Source organism: Apodemus sylvaticus, chromosome 10 (genome assembly GCF_947179515.1).
Source record: "Apodemus sylvaticus chromosome 10, mApoSyl1.1, whole genome shotgun sequence".
In the NCBI taxonomy this organism is placed as follows: domain Eukaryota; kingdom Metazoa; phylum Chordata; class Mammalia; order Rodentia; family Muridae; genus Apodemus; species Apodemus sylvaticus.
The window spans coordinates 29,806,057-29,824,905 of NC_067481.1; the positions used below are offsets into that span (position 1 = coordinate 29,806,057).

General features: G+C 44.4%; 1 protein-coding gene across 1 annotated transcript in view; it reads right to left on the reverse strand.

The window, feature by feature from the left end:
• Window positions 1-18,849, reverse strand: part of Ca10 (carbonic anhydrase 10) — a 520,463-nt gene that overhangs the window by 12,665 nt on the left and 488,949 nt on the right. Inside the window, exons 6-7 of the mRNA XM_052197168.1 lie at window positions 10,750-10,845; window positions 6,676-6,748 (exon numbers count right to left, since the gene is read on the reverse strand). Coding sequence (XP_052053128.1) covers window positions 6,676-6,748; window positions 10,750-10,845 — 169 coding nt within the window. The remainder of the gene's footprint in view (window positions 1-6,675; window positions 6,749-10,749; window positions 10,846-18,849) is intronic.

Sequence of the window (18,849 nt, forward strand, 5' to 3'; positions counted from 1 at the left end):
GTATGAAATGTAAGCTTCTGGGGCTGGCTCAGAAGTTAAGAACACTTGCTGCCCTTCCAGAGGATCTGGGTTCTACCCCTAGCCCCTACATGATGGCTCAAGACCAGCTGTAACTCCAGTTCCAAGGGATCTGACTCCCTCTTCTGAACCTTTGGGGGCACTGCACTCAAACGATGCACAGACACGCTTGAAGGCAAAATGCCCATGCTCACAGAATAATAATTTAAAAAATGAAATTTAGGTTTCCATGGAAAACAGTAACATCTCATGAAGTCCTTGTGTGTGCTACTACAACATGTGTGCTTCTCTGAAAGCAAGCACCCTCTTGCCACTGCCTGCATGGTCTATACTGGGCTCATCTTTAGAATAAAACTGTTCTTGGCATGACAATGACTTGCCGCTCAACCTGAAGGAGCTAGATTCAGTAGGCATCTGCCTTAAGACAGTGTGGGATCACAAATATATTGCACACTGAGTTCATATTAGTCACTGTCCAGGCAACTGACCTTATTTAGTCCTCACCCAGCCCTTTGAACATTAGCTTACTGAGGTACATCAAGTTGTGCTCCAGACTTCCGCTGACATCAGAAAGCAAAGACAGTACTAATGCTAGGAGCCTAGTGTGATGGCTAACCTTGGCAACTTAATGGGATTTCAAATCATCATGGAAACAAACATTTGACTATGACAACAAGGTGGGTTCTAGAATGGGTTTATTGAGATGGAAAGAACTACCCTAAATGTAAGTAGCATCACTCCGTGGGCCAGGATCCTAGAGAAATAGAAGAAAGAGCTGAGCTCAAGCATTCGTCTCTCTCGGTTCTTCTGACTGTGCAAAGTGTGGCAAGCTGCTTCCAACCTTTGCTGCCATGATCTCTCACCCACCATGGGACCATGAGCCAAAATCAAAATTTCCATACTTAGGTTGCTTTTGCCAGTCATTTTATCACCACAATGAGGAAAGAACAACACACCAGGTCTGCTCCATTTTATCTTTTTGCAAGAATGCATTGTTACCCGTGATAATGGTGTCCTTTATCAAATGGCATCCAAAATTCTTCCATACTTTGGCAAGAGTACCTTTGCTTTTAAATATATCATATATAGTATAAATATATAATATATTATAATAACACAATATATATAACAACATAATAATGACATAATATAATGTATATGATGTATATGTATATATAGTACATCTTGAAAGAATGATTTTTCCCAAGTTTCCCTTTTCTCAGTTATTCCTGCCATCGACAAACTGTCCTCAGCTTGGTGGACTGTCTCTACTCCTTCCATCTTGTGCCAACTGGCTTCTGTGATTGTTCCTTCTTCCCTGTACCTCCTCATCTGGCTGGTGAGCTGACCACAGAGGAGTCTTTTCCATAATAGGGCCATAAAGAGATATATTTAGAAGTGGTTTTCCATTCCAAGTCATGAAGATATGAGTCGCCCTTTACAGAAGTGAGGACTTGTCCCTCCTCTCTCTTGTATTTATTCTTACTCCAATGACTTCACCCAAATTTAAATGCCATCTGGATGTCAACATCGTCCACATTTGCAGCTCTGGTTCTCTCTCCTGAAAACCAGACTCATACACCCAACTGCCTACACCACACCTCCTCTTGAATGCCTAATAGAAATCCCAAGCACGACATGTTCAAGATCCCTTCTCCACCCACAAACACGCTTCATCTGAGTTGTCCCCATCTCAGGGGATGGAAATATCTTCCTTCCAGTGACTTGAACTAAAAACTTCATGGGAATCCTTGGCTCTAATTTCTCTTGTACATTAAAAGAAGATTTAGCAAGAAAGCTTCTGCTGCTGATTTAAAATTTATCCAATCACTCATCACCGCCTTCTCCCCATTGACCTGGTCACCTTCAGTACTGTTGCTCCATCATTTGATGGTTGCAACCACCTTCAATTTTTACCCTTGCAACACTGTAGTCTATTTAAAAGGTTTTCAGACTTTTTAAAATTTTATTTTATATGTATGGATGTTTTGCCTGCATGCATGTATGAATACTGGGTGCCAGCAAAATCAGTCAAAAGAAGGCTTTGGATTCCCTGGAGCTGAAGTTATGGATGGCTATGAGCCATCATGTAGATGCTAGGAATCGAACCAGGGTCTTCTACAAGAGGATTAAGTGCTCTTAGCCACTGAGCCATCTCTTCAGCCTTTGTCTATTTTTAATCAAGAAATCATAGTATATCTTTTTTCTATATGTATGGTAAATGTATATTATATGTGTATGTGATATGTGTGTGTATGTATGTGTATGTGGTATGTGTGTGTGTATGTGTGTGTGTGTATGTGTGTGTGTGTGTGTATGTGTTGTGTATGAGCATGCATGAAGACGCCATTGAGTGTTTATCTTGCTTTATTATTCTCTGCTTTACTTCCTAACATGGAGCCAGGCTAGCAGCCACCAATCTTCAGTGTTCTTCCTGTCTCTGACCTTCACAGTGATGGGGCTACAGGTGAAAATGCAGACATGCTTGGCTATTTTTATAGAAGCTGAGGATTCAAGTGCTTTCACCCTCTGACCCATCTACCTATCCAGAGTGCTCCTTTTGGTAGAAGATGGCAGTCTGCTTGAAGGCTCGGAATGGCTTCCAGGCTAGGATGCCTTCTCTGGCCACTATGTGTGCCAGTTATGACAGTGTCCTCTGGAGGATGCCAATTTCCATAGGAGATCTTTATGTAAAATAACATGCATGTAGGAGTTGGAGATAACTTAGAGCAGGATCAGGCCGAGCTGGCCTAGTGTCACTGTGTTCGTTCTGTGGCTAGTTGACGGCCCTTCTAAGTGGAAGCAATTGTAAGAAGTGATGTGGAAGCTCAACCCAAGCTTCAGTTAAGAGAAAAGCATGCTGAAAGGTTTTCACCGTGTCAAAATTCAAAAATTATAATTAGTTTTAAGACCTCAGAGTTTATCCTTTCTTGCTTCCTTAGGAGAGAAGCGTGAAAGGACGTGACATAAGAACGGTGCCCAGGAATATCCAGGTGTGAAACTATGCTCTTAGTATGGAAGGATGGGTTGAGGCTCAGGAAGTTCCTTCTCCTCAAATCCCTATCTCTGTGGGAGGGTTGTGATGTTGGGCATCTTAGTCATGGGGCAGGTACTGGGTAGAGCAAAGATAGTGAGAAAGAACATATTTCAAGACCAAGCCTTACGCAGCATCGCATGAATTCCTGGGCTGATGACAAAGATACTTGTTCTTTGTTCTTCCAGTGCTGGAAAGATGAGACACATGTGGATCCTTCTGCCTTAGCTGACCTGGGGAGCTTTGACTGCTGAGAGAAATCTTGCCTAACCTGCACATATAGCAGTGAGAAGGGAACACTTAGTTCTGAGTGTTTGTTCATTCATTATATAGAAGTCCTTGACTGTACTGCTACCTTCCATCGACCTTGGTCTCATCTGTGTACTGTGGATAGCAAACATGCCCACTCAGCAGGCTCAGGTGAGGACCACATACCTAAGAAGCTACATTTACAGCCTACATTCACAACAGAGGTGTGAAGAGTGACCATTCCACATCACCTCTACATTTCTGATGCTCAGTATACTGCAGAGTGGCTACTTCATCTAAGTGAGCAAGTCAAACTGGAACTCTGCATTGAAATGGGTAGTTTAGCGATCAGGGAGGGATGTATTTGTGCACTTCTGGATAGAGTGGTTGAAACAGTAGCATAGTAGTAGTAGCACAGTAGTAGTGTGCTGGATAGTTTTATGTCAACTTGACATAAGCTAGAGTCATCTGAAAGGAAGGAACTTTGGCTGAGAAAATGCCTCTATAAGATTGAGCTTCAGGAATTTCCTTAATTAGAGATTGATACATGAAAGCTCAGACCATCGTGGGTAGTGTGATCCCTGGTCCTGGGTTTTATAAGAAAGTAGGCTCAGCAAGTTGTGGGGAGCAAGCAGGTAAGCAGCACTCCTCCATGGCCTCTGTGTCTGCACCTCCGGGTTCCTGACCTGGAATTCCTATCCTGACTTCCTGTGATGATGAATAGTAATATAGAAGTATAAGCCAAATAAAGCCCCCTCCCACCCCCGCCATGTTTCTCTGGTCATAGTGTTTCATCACAGCAGTTGTAACCCAAATTAAGACAGAGGGAGAGGGTTTACTTTTCCCTGTCATTTAGTAGCATGGTAGCAGGATAATATAATAGGTGCATGAAGCAGGCTGCAGCACCATCTTCACCCTGACCTGAGTTTGTAGGCTGATGTCAGAATAGCCCTGCTACCTCCTACAGAGACTCAATGCTAGGAGATGCCTAGGCTGTGTGCTTGAGGGGTGATTCCTGTTTCAGGCCCCCTACCTGCCACAAGGCCAACCTTCCTCTGCTGGAGGCTGTAGGAAATTTAACTGGAGGGAAGAGAGCCCTGCTTTCCTGCTGAGCAAATCATTCCCTTTCCGCCAGTGTTCCGGACATGGTGGTGTCTGGGACAATTCTGTATATCAACCCATCATTATCCCTGTGGTGAAATTCCTTTCAGGTGTGTGACAAAAGTCACCATGGGGGACACCTCTCTCATAACATCTGCTCTCAGAGAACCCATTATCGTGTCTCACCATGAAGATCACAGTATCTTGCTTAATTTCCCCAACACCTTTTTTTTTTTTTTTTTTTTTTTTTTTGGCCAAGGTAGATGTATTCCTCTTTCTATATTTCTGCTTCCATGGTGGAAACATTATAAGCTCCCGATCAAGGCATAGAGACTTGGCTCTAGAATCCTTTTCCTGCTCCCTCCATGATTGTGACTGAAGAAGGATGTTTGTTTCTTAAGAGACTCTTAGATGAAGCATTGATGGTACCAGATTCCCTCTTTGAATGTTCAGAAAGTTTTTTAATGCTGATCCTTTGCCTCAAGTAGTGTATTGGCTTCTTCCTTTTGGCTTGCCTTCCTTCCTTTCTTCCTTCCTTCCTTCCTTCCTTCCTTCTTTCCTTCCTTCCTTCCTTCCTTCCTTCCTTCCTTCCTTCCTTCCTTCCTTCCTTCCTTCCTCTCTTTTTCCTCTTTCTTTCCTTCCTCTACCTTCCCTTCTCTGTCCTGTAACCACTTAATATTAATCAGGTGGGTGTAGGGGGAGGGGAGGGAAGCAAAGGACCCCTAATGATCCTCTATGCAAGTGGAAATCAGACAGATTGTGTGTTGGGGTTTAATGTGCAATTTCATGGCTTTTCACGGTCTCTAAACTGCAAATTCAAGATGATTTGAAAACATTTTATTTAATTTTCATGCTCTTTTTTAATCAAAAAAGTTAAAAGAATAATAATCTTTTATGGGCAGTTATAAATGTGCTATTTACACACAAGACAGAAATATCTCCCTTAGCTGAGCAATCTGAGTGTGTGCTTTAAGAGAAGACCATGAGAATGCTGATGAGGGAGGGAAAGGCCTGTGCAGAGAGGATGTAAGTCAGTCTTACAGGTGATGGGTATTGAAGTGGAATGATCTTGGGTTCACCAGTAGGTCAACCCATTGGTTCCCAACCTCTTTGTATATAGGAGTGACCTGACTGTGCGCCTCTTGTGGGGTCACAGGTGTCTCAATCATTTTTATGGGTCAACTCACAGAAGGTGTGAGTTGAAAGAAGGAGCCAGTGCTCTCTATTGTGCCTTTCCCCATCACACTGGAGACATAGGGAACAGGCACAGCTGAGGTACAGTCTCAGGTACAGGAAGGACTCAGCGGGTATATGTGGGAAATAAAATGTCCACATGTTCTATCTTCCTTTGGTGAAAATCATTACGTACCTGTTGTTTGATTCACAAATCTACACCTTCAAGATTTCAAAAACCCGAGGATGAACTTTTTCACTGTGAATGAAGCAGCAGCATTGAAGCAAGGGGCTCCTCAACAAAACAAGTCCAAAACAAGACTTGAATTCTAGTTTCCCATCCACTCCTAACTAGACACTCCTATTTTTCCATCTGGACTTTTCATCTCTTGGTATGTGAACCAGTCACATGGTTTCCCCAAGTCTTACAGCTTCTAGGCTTACTGCGCATGGCAGCAGAGCCCGCTAGGTTTACTGCGCATGGCAGCAGAGCCCGCTAGGTTTACAGCGCATGGCAGCAGAGCCCTCTCTGCTCTTTCGCTTCACCTAGGCACAATTTCTTCTTTTCTGATTAAGGAGTTTAGGATGAAGCAATCTGAAAGTCTGGGAAGTTGGCAGAATCCTACAGATCCCCAGGGCATGGAGAAGGAAGGAAGATGCCACCCAGCCCCCTCCTATAAGGAGATCAGACTTGGTTCAGGTGTGGTTCTGAAAAGGTCACATTGGGTCCAAAGTACCTGGTGGATTTTTTTTTTTCATCATATAGTTGGCAAAGCCTCAACGATGGACAGCTGACACAGTAGAGTGAGTCAGGCAGTAGAATCCCCCAGCTCATTACCAACCCACGGGCTAACGATGACCACATCATCATAATCGTTATTGCCTTAGACAGGCGTGGATGACAAAGACACTCTGGGGACTTGTGCTTAAAATGGGCTGCTTCTCAGCCAGCCCTGACTTTCCAGAGTGACTTTCTACAGAATTAAAGGATCATGAAGCAGAAAGGGGCCCACGGAGCTCATCTGTTCTGGCTTCTTGCCTTCTGACAGGACTAACCTTTGTAGAAATAGATGCTGTAAAGGAAATTGAACCAAACTTACTTTTATATGTTATTCTTGTGATAGTATCTCTGTTGAGCATTCGATTAAGAAATGGGTTTGATGAATCAGAAACCTATAAGAGAAGAGAAAGTGTTGATGACTGGGTGTCACTCTCCCAGGGCAAACATTATGCATTCCTTCATTCCTTCATATTCATGGATTGCTGTGGGTCCAAATCTATGATGGCTGGCAATTCAGAGATTAGAGACACACATTCTACTCGGTATGGACACCTCATCTTGAGAAGGAAGAGAGGTGGACAAATATATTGTCCTTATGTGGATTAAGGAATGCTCTGATAGAGACGTTACGGAGATACCAACCTCTGTCTAGGGAGTCGGGGCTAAGTCTGGGTTGGATTGGAAGGATGGGTATAGGAAAGGAGGAAAGGCAAGAAGGCCAGATATAGCATCCATGCTGAGGACCTGTTCAGGAGAGGCAGATGCACATACAAATATCTAGTGGAATTGAAGGCTTTGGGGAAGGCAGGATGGGGGGCTAGGCCATGTTAAGCTTTGAATGCCAAGCTAGGATATATTTAATCTTTATTCCTCAAGGATGGGGAATCATCAAAGGTTCTGAGCAGGGAATATGGAATGAAATGCCAGGAGAGGGGTATGTGTCTAAGTAGAAAGAGTATCTAGAATAGGGGTACCAGAAGAGGGAGGAAAAAGAGAACCTTGTAATTCCACTGCTCATTAGCATATGAATATTATAAACCACAACATTCAATCTTCCTTCCATCCACCCATCCATCTACCTATCTTAGATATATTTATCAAGTTCCTATAATGGGCTAAACATTGTACTGGAGATGAATTCCCATTTTCGTACTTATGTTCTTCCATGTCCAGATTCTTCTTCTCGGAGAAGCAACTGAGTGACAAACAGGCAAGGATCCGAGAAGCAGTCTTTATAAGACCATGAGGCAGCCTCATGCAGCCGTGGAGTTTCCTTAACAACACCCCCTTTCCTCAGTCTTTCCTCAGGACCACCATTCATCTTAGTCATTTCTCTCCTATCTTGCTCAGCAAGGCTGTGCAATTTGCTTCTCAGCTGCTAATCAGATGCTGTGATACATCAACATTTTAAATCTGATTTATTCCGTGGGTTTGGGGGGGGGATCACAACAGATGAACATTGCTATTAGATAAGCAACAGGTAACTTTAGTTTGGAGAAAGCACAGACTGTTTATTTTGCTTCCAGCTGGCTTTTTACAGGGTTTCCTGGGCGTGTTGTAGAGAGACATACAACTGACAGGTGCCGAGAATGAGGGTGCTCAATGGAGGTAAAAACCCACCTCCTATGGGGGACAAGTCCCAAATCAAACACTGCTGCTCCCTGGAAACATACACGCCAGATTCGGCTTCTGTTGTGACATACTCTCGAGCATTCAAAGGATAGCTCTCCGAGGCTTCTGTTTGGTCTGTGTACTCTGTGACAGCGGGAGAGCCATGAAGGTGTCTGGCAGAATCGGAATCTGCAACTGGCTCCTAACTGCTGGAGGCGCCGGCCTTCTGGTACCTGACAAGCTAGACGATACTGAGGTTGAGCGCAACCCCCATTTGGATCTGATTAAAGATTATTGAAATATTTCCAAAGTGCACACAGATGATTTGTGGGCACAAGTGTGCTGGCCGTGTGGGTGAGAGGATGGAATATGTACTTGATCTAAGTGAGAGTATGTGGGAAGTAAGTGGTGTGTGAGATCAAACAGCTATTACCGCCAATCTCAGCTCCCTGTGGTCATGGGAGGAAGGGGGTGTATGTGTACCCATGTGTGCCTGCATGTGTGTCTCAAAGAATGTCTCGTGCTCAGAGGCCAAGTTGTGCGAGGCAGTTCTCTCTTTCTACCCAAGTCCCTGGGATTGAACTCAGATCGTCAGGGTTGTTAACAAGTGTCCTTAACTGCTGACCCATCTCCTTGTACCCCCAAGCCTTCATCCATCTTTGATCAGGGTGACATTTGTTCAGGTGAACTACTCTCATGTGAGGATTTCAGCTACAGGGAGCTGGGAGAGGGAGGCAGGGGCATCATAAGAGGGACTGGTGAGTATCAGAGGCCACACACCGTTAGAGACTAAGGATTCAGTTCCTCTCATTTCTGGGTATTGATGTCTGGCAGATGGTGGGCCTCTGTCCCATGCTCACTTGGAGTTTGGAGATGAATTAATGGCAAGCCAGAGCTCGCTCTGGACCTGGCAACCTGGGAGTTGACTTTGTAGAAGGAAGAGAGGCTTATTCTGAGACTGAGCCAAAAAAGTTTCTTATTTGCTCAAGGAGAGAATGGGAAACTCTCCAGGGTCCAAACTGGCCTGAGAAGAGTCAGGAGCTGACCCCTGCCATTTATTGGCCTACGGCTTTAGAATAGGTCCTTTTCCCCTGGAGCTGCAAGCCTGACTGTTGGCTGGGATGTCAGTGTAGTACACATTTCTGAGTGAGCCCATGGAACGCCGGCAGTTTGCAGTGGAGGAAGTTGGATGCCGGTCACTCCATCAGTCACTGTCAGGTGTTACACGCTTCAGCTTCCAGGACGGCATTTACTGACTAAGAAACTTTAAGCAAAGGGAAGCAAAGTCAGGGACTGATGCTGAGATGCTCTTCAAGGGACAAGAAGCATTGGGAAAGGCAGGCTGGCCTCTGGATATCACTCGCAGAAGGCTTGGCATGGGGAAACCACAGGAAGAGGTAACTCCTTGTCACATGACAAGATGCGACATACCCCTAGGCTTCACAATGCGTTTGGACTAGACTGATGGTGTGGATTGCCCGTATGTGTTATAACTGGGATAGGAGTAAGAATTTGCTCCAGGCTTGTGGGTACCAGTGGGACACGGCTGGGGGTGTGTGGTTGTTTAAGTGGTACCTTCTCTCTTCTTATGTTCAGTTCCTTTCTCAGCTCTGTTGAATTGACACACAATGGGGATACACTAATGAGCACTAAAGCCAGGCAAGGCTTGGGGTGTCTTTCCTGGCTGGGCTATTACAAGCTCCATGAATTTGGCTAGGCTCAGATGAAGGTTAGGAAGTTAGCAGGAGACATGGAGGCTGGGAAGAGGGCAAATACCTGTAGCACGGAGTCTGTTTTGGTGGGGGTGGGGTAGAGTGGGAGATGGGGTATGTGGGTGCTTTTATCTAAGGGGTCCACAGAGACTCCCATTATTCCAAGAGCTCTGTTAAAACTCCTTGGTGGCGAACGCTAAATTTCTACTAAAATTCTTCATCACATTTCAAGTTCTGGTTGGTCTAATTTTCTTTAATGATTTATGCACAAACCTCTCCAGCAGTCAGCATAGCATGGCACATTTCACCTTTGTAACTAACATAGTTACTGAAATAAATTTTCTTTCTTACAGTTGGAAAGGAAATCTTACTTTTTAATTAAAAAATGGGCATATCTGCATCATTTTACATCTGCTAAAGTATTAAAAGGTAATTAAAGAACCAAATCAGAATTTGTCCACTTTGACATTTCATATTGTTCTTGCCTATTGGCTATCTGGGGACCGTGGCTGAAGATCATACAGTCAGCATGAGGATTTTCATCTTCATCCCCTACACCAGGATTATGGATCAGCCTTCGTGTGGGAAAGGAAGATGAACTTTATAGGCACTGTGGGGAAGCCCAGAGGTTTATGGTGCAGGGCCTACGGGGGAGGATCAGCCCACACTTCTTACTCTCTGGTGTCAGCAAGTGATGGACAGTCCTTCAGTCCTAGAGGTATCAACTCTGTAGCTCTTCCGCTGCTGTGCCCTTGTTCCACTGTACTAGGTGGGGCCTAAAGCCTGCTCCAGAAAATAGCAGTTGCTTTCTCTCTAGGATGGAGGTCACCCAAACCTTCATGCCCCAAAGCTCTGAAATGGAACCGGTCTCTTCTGCACCATGCTTTTGGAGCTCCAAATCTTTTACAAATCTCACGGTTATCAAAGTCCTAAGACCCCAATGCTATCTCAATTCTGGACGTGAATTGACATTACTTCTTTAACTTTTTAAGATTCCAACAGAGACTGTAGAATGATGCTCTGGTTTGTATTGGGATGTGGCAAGCAGAGTCAAGAAAGGCAAGACTTACTTTTATAAATATAGAAACTACCACCAATCCGTTCGGGCTCTTCGCAGCTTCTGTGACATTTGTGTAGAGCTCGTGGTTATAGTGGATGAGCTGTACCTGGCAGGAAGGGAAACCAAGAGTAAGAACAACCATCCGGCCTTGAAAGGTATAGGCACAGCTTATCCTCCAACACAACGGTGAACTACAGACAGACAGACAGACAGACAGTGGAAGACTGTGCTTTTTCTTTTCTCTCATATATTACATCCCAACTGCAGTATCCCCTCCCTTCCCTCCAAGTCTCTCTCCCTTACTTCCTGCATCCCCTAGTCCACCCCTCCTCTGCCTTTCTTCAGGTAAGAGCAGCCTTCCCGGAGACATCAACCAAATATGACATAACACGCTACAAAAAGACTAGGCATGTACCATCACATCAAGGCTGGATGAGGCAACCTAGTAGGAAGAAAAGGGTCCCACAAGCGAGCAAAATAGTCAGGACAGCCCCTGTTCCCACTGTTAGGATTCCCACGAGAACACCAAGCTATTCAGCCATAACATATATTCAGAGGACCTAGGTCAGACCCCTATAAGCTCCCTGATCTCTGTGAGCCTCTATGAATCTGGGTCATTTGATTTTGTGGGCTGTGTTCTTGTGGTGTCCCTGACCCTGTTTGGTCCCTCCAATCAGAAGGATGTGCTTTGAGCTGGTGAAATTTCAGAGGGAGGTGTAAATAGAATCCATGCATATAAAAATGTATATATATTTATTTATATTATATATACATATATAACGCATATATATATGCACAGATATGGACATAACTATACACATTTGCAAACATGTTGAGGTAACAATGATGCTTTTAATAAAATTAGTACCCATCTGTTTTTTCCTCCCTTCCAGGACAATTCTCCTAAAGTGTTCTTGAAGTGAATTTTCCACATTAGGAAATGGAACAGCCCTTCATGGGTGGACATCTCCCAGCAGCGCCAGCAGTTACCACTGGCACTGAGTCAATCTTCTTGGTAGCCTTGGGTGAGCAAGGAACTGTTAGGCCCAAGCCAGCCCCATGGCTCTGGGAGGAGATTGGCAGTGCGGAGGACGCTTGGCTCTGCAGACGGGAGTGTGGATGGATCTGTCTCATGACGTGCCAGCCCGTTCATCTGGTTCACTGGGTTTTGCAAAGTTTTGTTTCCCCATTCTCTAACCCAAACCTGTGACTGCCTGTTAAGACTGGCACAGAAGGAGTCCTGGATTTGGGCTGTGGTAAATGGGTTTCCCTCCACTACCCTATTCTTTAAAATTCCCATTGTAGAATATGGCATGCGCGTATGCCTAAATGAACACACTACAGACTTTTATCCATATGATCAAATTTTTACCATTTCACCTATTCTCTTACCACAAATAATTAATGTGATTATCCCTTTTAAGGTATAAGGTTTATAAGTGTTGTTTAAAAATATATTTTTATAATAATATGAAAGTACACTTTTGGTAACAAAATTAAAAATGTAGATGTGACTAACATTTTCCTTGTTCTCAATCTAATCCTAGCTTACATAATAGGAAAATTAGCAATTCAGTGTAAATCCTTCCAGACGGTTTTCCTTGCTTATAAAGCACAGAGTTGCACACATGTGAATAACCTTAAAAGAAAGAGGTATGGACACAGCTCAGTTGGTAGAACTCTTGCTTGATTTGGGTTCACGATCTAGCACCATATAAACTGTACTTGGTGGTGAACCCCTGAAATCTCTGCACTTGGGAGGTGGAGGCAAGAGAATTGGGGTTCAAGGTCATCCTCAGCTATTCAGTGAGATTGAGGTCAACTTGGGATACTCAAGATGTGTCTCAGAAACAGCAACGGCAATAATAGCAGAAGCAATAAAATGAAATAATTTACAATTGCGAATCTAAAGTTTATTTCATACTGCCTTTCATTCAAGTCCACACATATAAATCTACCCAAGCTCTCTTAGTAGCGCCAGCCTCCTCCCTGCATGGAAACTCCATTACGCACTGGCCAGCTCTCATGCCTTTCCATAGCTCTGCCCTTTACAGCACTGTCACAGCAAAAGCATCATGGGTTTCTCTGTGATGGCATCAGTGCTTCCTACTGACTGGTTTGAGAATCTAACAAGGTAGTGCCTGGAAAAGGATTTGTGACTCAGAATGACAACATTCATTATTGTCAGTATCCCATTAAAGGGGAAGGAGTAAAGTTTTCAAAGTTAAGAAAGATAATGGGCTAAATAGAAACTTTCCTTTGAGAACAAGCCATTTTTTTTTTTTTTTTTTTTTTTTTTTTGGTAGTGGTGTGCAGGTGTTGCTGGGCATCCAGGTCACCCGGAGCTTTGAAACTCTCCTGCGTGTGCTTACACCACTTTAGTTATGACAGTTTGGGGGAGGAACCAGCAGGTGCTGTATTGCTTAAAGCTCTCCAACTAGAGGTCCGGTGGGGTTGCAAACCACAGAAGCATCGGTGGGCATCAATAATGCAGTCACGCCCTCTCAGAGGGTCCCAGGAATCTGAACATCCGAGTCCACTGGGGCAGGTCACAGAGGGGGCGGTCACTATGGCTGCTGCTGGCCTTCTCATTTGCTTTTTAACTTCTTATACATTTTGCCAGTGGGGCCAGGTGGTTACACTGCAGTTACTCTCCCATCCAAAAGACAACCAACCACCAGCCAGGGCTGGAGGACCATTTGCCTGGGCAGTGTTCTGTCTAGCCTATGTTCAAAATTTTAACTTACAAAGGAAAAGGCAGTGGTGGGAAGAATGGGGTGTGTATAGGACTGGAGGGAAACATCTATTAGTATAGCTAGTGAAAGGCTTTTTGCAGAGAGGATATTTGAGCTGAGATCTAATGGTGAAGGGGACTGAGGCCTGGGAGATCAGAAGGAGGCATGTCAGTCACAGAGATCACAGATTACAAAGGGCCCGAGACAGTGACAAGCAGCTCAGAGGGTTAGGGGTGGATAAAAGTGGCTCAGGGTGGGACCAACTCACGAAGGACTGTGCAGACCATGGTGAGGGTCTTGGCAGCAGGAACTCGCTGGTGTGAAGCAAGTTAACTGACTCCAGTGTATTTTGAAGACATCTCTTTGGCCACCGAGAGGAACATGGTAGAGACAGATTGCCTACTTTTCTTTACATCATGGTCATCCATTTTCACGCCTTCTCTAGGACACCAGTGACATTGACTGTCAAGTTCTTCTCTGTTCCCATGGTGTTCTCACTCAGGATTTATTGTGATGGTAAACTAGCTGGCAATGATTGATTTTATGTGTCAACTTGATTGGGATAAGGGGTGTTCAAATAGCTGGTAATACTTCTGTCTATGTCTGTGAAGAAGTTTCTGGGCAAGACGGATTAGCATTTACATTAGTACACTGAGTAGAACTTATCTACCTCTTCAAACATGGGTTTGTATCTGCCCATAGAGAATAAACAGATAGAGGTAGGGCAGATTTGCTCTTCTTGGGTTAGAACACCCATCTTTATCTGCTCTTGGAAATCATAGCTTCTGGTTCCTGGGCCCTCAGACTTTAGCATCTAGGATTCATACCACAAATACCACTTAAATGCCCATGGGTCTTCAGACTTTGTCTTTGTCTTGAGATCATGCCGTTGAATTCTTGGTTCTGCAGCTTGAATATTTCTTACCCACTATAGTCAGGTGGGCCAGTTTCTGTAATAAATCTCCTTTTATAAATATCTCAATGTATTCTGTTGATTCTAGCTCTAGGAGACTCATGACTAATGAAAATTCAAAGTATCTTACAGTCCAAACAGCATGAGTGATCAGTATAGATGCAAACCTGGCACAGAAATGTGGGAGCTGAACATCACTGTCGGAGTTATTCATCATTATTATCATCATTTATTGATGATAATCATTAACATTTTTGAGCACTAATCATCTACAATAAATGTAGGAGTAGAATTGTGAAGCTTGTTGCAATGGATGAAAGGTAAAGCACTTGGAGAATGTGTCTGGAGATCTTTCTCCAGAGCATCCCTTCAAGCAGAGATGTACAAATACAACATTTATACATAGGACATAGGCATAGAGATGTGTCAACTGCAATGCCATCTCATTTACCTCTCAAAAACTCCATGAGTTAATGTCATTATCTGCTTTTGATTCATAGAGACACCAGAACTCTAGTCTACCACTTGGTCAAGGGAGATAGGAGGTTGGGGGGAACACTCCAGAATGCACCAGAGACTTGGGAGGTGAGAGACTCACAGAACTAAAAGGGAGGGACCTTAGATGAAATGCCTAACAGTAGGGAGAGGGAACTTCTAGAGCCTACCTCCACAAGGAAGACAGGGCTTCAAATGAGGGAGAGGGAGGCCATCCCACAGTCATAACTCTGACCCATAATTGTTCCTGTCTGAAAGAATTACAGGGATGGAAATGGAGAGGAGCCTAAGGAAAAGAAGGTCCAGTGACAGACCCAAAGTGGGGTCCAGCTTAAGGGGAGGTCCCAAGGCTTGACACTATTACTGAGGCTATGGAGCGCTCACAAAAAGGGACCTAGTATGACTGCACTCTGGAAGACCCAACAAGCAGCTGAAAGAGTCAGATGCAGATATTTGCACCCAACCCAATGGTCAGAAGCAGCTGACCCCTGCTGTTGAATTAGGAAAGGTTGAATTAAGCTGAGGGTAACCCTGTAGGAGGACCAGCAGTCTCAATTAATCTGGATCCCCAAGATCTCTCAAACACTGGACCACCAAACAGGCAGCATACAGCAGCTGATATGAGGCCCCTAACATATATACAGTAGAGGACTGTGGGGTCTGTATTCCTTCAGAGATGATGCACCTAACCCTCAAGAGACTGGAGGCTCCAGGTAGTTTAGAGGTCAGGTGGGGTGGGAGGTAGGGACATCCACATGGAGATGGGGGAGAGGAGGAGGTATGGGATGTGGAACAGTTGGAGGGGGTACAGAGGTTGGCAGGGTGGGGAATAAAATATGGAGTATATAAAAATAATTAATTTATTTAAAAAAAAGTAAAAAAAAAAAGGAAGTGCTGATTGGTAATTATGCTCAGTTCTTATATAATTCAGACCAAAATACCATGTTACTTCAAAACTATTGGCTTTATATCTGTTTCGACATTTAGGTAAGCATCTCATGTAATGGATGCTATTCATTCTCTTGCTCCTAATGGAATCTGGATCAGTGTAGAGGGTTAGCCAATGCTTGCTGAATGAATTATTCTACTCATAGAGTCTGAGTCCTGGGAAGAGCCTTAAAGAAAACCAAGACCAGCTCATTTCTTTTAAACATGAGGAAGCTTAGGATCAAGAGGGTCTATGTCTTGCTTATTACAATATGGTAATTCATGTTCCATTCATCAGATGCGTGGTAAAGGAGACATGGGATGGGATAGCAGAAGACCATGGGGAGTCTCACAGGCACAGGTAATGATGAAGTCTTATGCCCATGGTTTTCAGACATTTTGCTCTTGGACTGAGCCTCTTGCAATCAGATGCAGAACTACATTCACATTCCAGAATTTTCTAAGAACCAAAGTCAAAGCTTTCTCAAAGCTCCATACTGAAATTCAGCTTTAGAGCTAATTCCCAAGTATTTGTCTTCGCTGAATGAACACTTGCTGTGAGCAGGCCTCTGAGTCCGCAGCAAGTTGTCCCGGTCATTGATCCAGCTGGGAGCAGATTCGGATAGGAAGCATACTTTTCCCTTTCCAGGAGTGTGAGCCACCAGCATGTGGGGGGCCATGTTCACTCACCCCTCATGTCTTGGGAGAGTGACCACACATCTCTCAGGCTTTGTGCACATGCTATAGTTTACCTATACTCTGTTCCTTATTAAACCTGAGTCAACTTGTGTGTGTCATGTGTCAGCATGACAGGGCACTACATTAACTTCTGTGTGGCTTTCACTGTCTCTAAGCTAAAGGCCTAATCTGAGCCCAGCCATTGTACTGGGCCTGACTTTTCTAAACGTCTCAGTGGTTACAATGCCTTACCAGCTTTCTCCACAGCACATATTGCATGTAAATTCTGGTCTTTCTGCATGCTATATCCTGTTCTTCTCTCTTTATCTGACTTTGGTGAACTCCTTTAGAACTCAGTTCAAGGGCCATCCATGGAGAGGGATCCCGAGAAGTTATTATTACAGTCCTGTCTACTTGGAAAATGCATTGCAGCCGTTTCTGTATTTATTGTGAGAACAATCAGTTCTTTACCACTAGACCCTAAGTTTCATCGGGTAGGACATGTCCAACATCCCCAGTACTTGGCACTCTATCTATTTACAGTAGAAGTGGAGAGAGGAAGCAAGACAGGCTGTGATCAGACCATAGAATGTGATGTCATGAGAAGCAAGGAGAGAGGGCTGCTTGGCTGAACTGATAGGAAACAGTCTGCATTCCAGAGGGATCCCCCAGAGGGAACCAAGACCTTTAGCATCACATAGGACTGTACAGATGTCAAAGCCCGGCTTCATCACCGAACCCCTGGGCAAGCCAGGGTCCCATCTTTACACAAGGACTGTAATGCTACCTACTTCCTAGAACTGTGGCTGTGCTTTCATGAGCTGGAATGTAAAACATTTAGTGCAGGTTCTGGAATGCAATAGGTACTCAGTAGTCAGCTGCTAGCACGCTTGCTGTTGTTGATCCATGCTTGCTTGTGCAGTAGACAAAAGAGCCTTGGCTCCCGCAGAAATAACGGTTAGCTGTGTGCAGTTCCTTCTTCTGCATCCCATCTTTGATGAATGAAATGATGTCTTCCTGAGAGACCCTGAGAAAGGTGCTACCTATGGGGGAGAACTCTGCGTACTCCCTGCACTGGATGAAGTAAGAGCTTTAAGGGGGAGTGTGTTCCCAAAGTGGCTCAGACTGTGATTTAGCAGGTAACAGGCATTTAATGCAATGAGTTAGATAGCGAGTCTTCCCATCCTCGGGGTCTGCAGAGCTTCTGTCACAGTGATTAACTCTGCTTTTTGAGCATTAACCTAGTCAAAGGGTGAGGGTGGGGGTGGGGGGTGAGGGAGTGAGGGGGGGGGAAACAGAAATGGATGGGTGTGGCTAGAGTTCAGGAAAGCTTTATTTGCAACAACACACCGTGGGTTGGATTTGGTTTGTGGCTCTAGCTTACCCACCATGGCTTAAGTTGAGAGCCAGGCAAAGAACTTCCATGGTATTCATTTTCCAGTTAGTGGATACAGCTGGGAAGAGATGCAGGCTGGGAGAAGATGAGCATGAGTCTGTGCCTCCCCCTCATACAGCTGCCATTCTTATATTTCTACAGTCCTTTAACCTTTCCAAAGCACCATCAACTCAAATGAGTTTATTTCTGTCGACACTTATGTCCCAGGTGCCCACCCTGTGCTGGACCCTAGGAACACAGAGATGAAATCCACAGCCCCCATATCCCCGAGGCACTCATACAATGTATCTGTTTGTTCCTGAAATAGACAGAGGATAAAAACAGAGGCTCGGGGAGGTGACACAGCCAGTGACAGCATTTCGGGTCCACTTCACTTTCTCATAAAACAGTGCAGAGAAAAGGAAGGTGTTTGATTCTTGAGGGTAGATTACATCTCAGCAGCTTTTGCTGGAACAACAGTTATAAGCGAGAACTTATTTATAGAAGTCATTAGCAAGTTTGTCTTTATGTGTAAGAGCACACAGTCTGTAGAGAGGAGCACGGCTTGATGTTTACCAAGCGCCACATTCTCACCCTAAGCTTTGGCAATTATCACTGGTCTGTCTGGTGATGATGGTTTCCTGCATCCTAAGACATGCGATGGAATTAAAGTTGCAGATGAAACGAAGCATTTATCATTTCATTGACTGGAGACCCTAGATGTATCATGGCAATGTAGAACACTCAAGTAAGGGGATATTTCCCCCCCAGAAGAGAAACACTACTTAGATTATTAAAGGTGTGATGCTTTGCAGTAAGGTATTCTGCAGTCTGAACAAGTGCAGGGTGTGACCCTTGGGTGCAGGGCAGTGTAGGAAAATTTGAGGCTTGGCTTATCCAGAGAAGTCATCTGTCTGGGTAACACAAGGTGAGATACTTGACCTCTCTGTGCCATCCTTACTTTCTTAGAGCGTCAAGAATGCATCT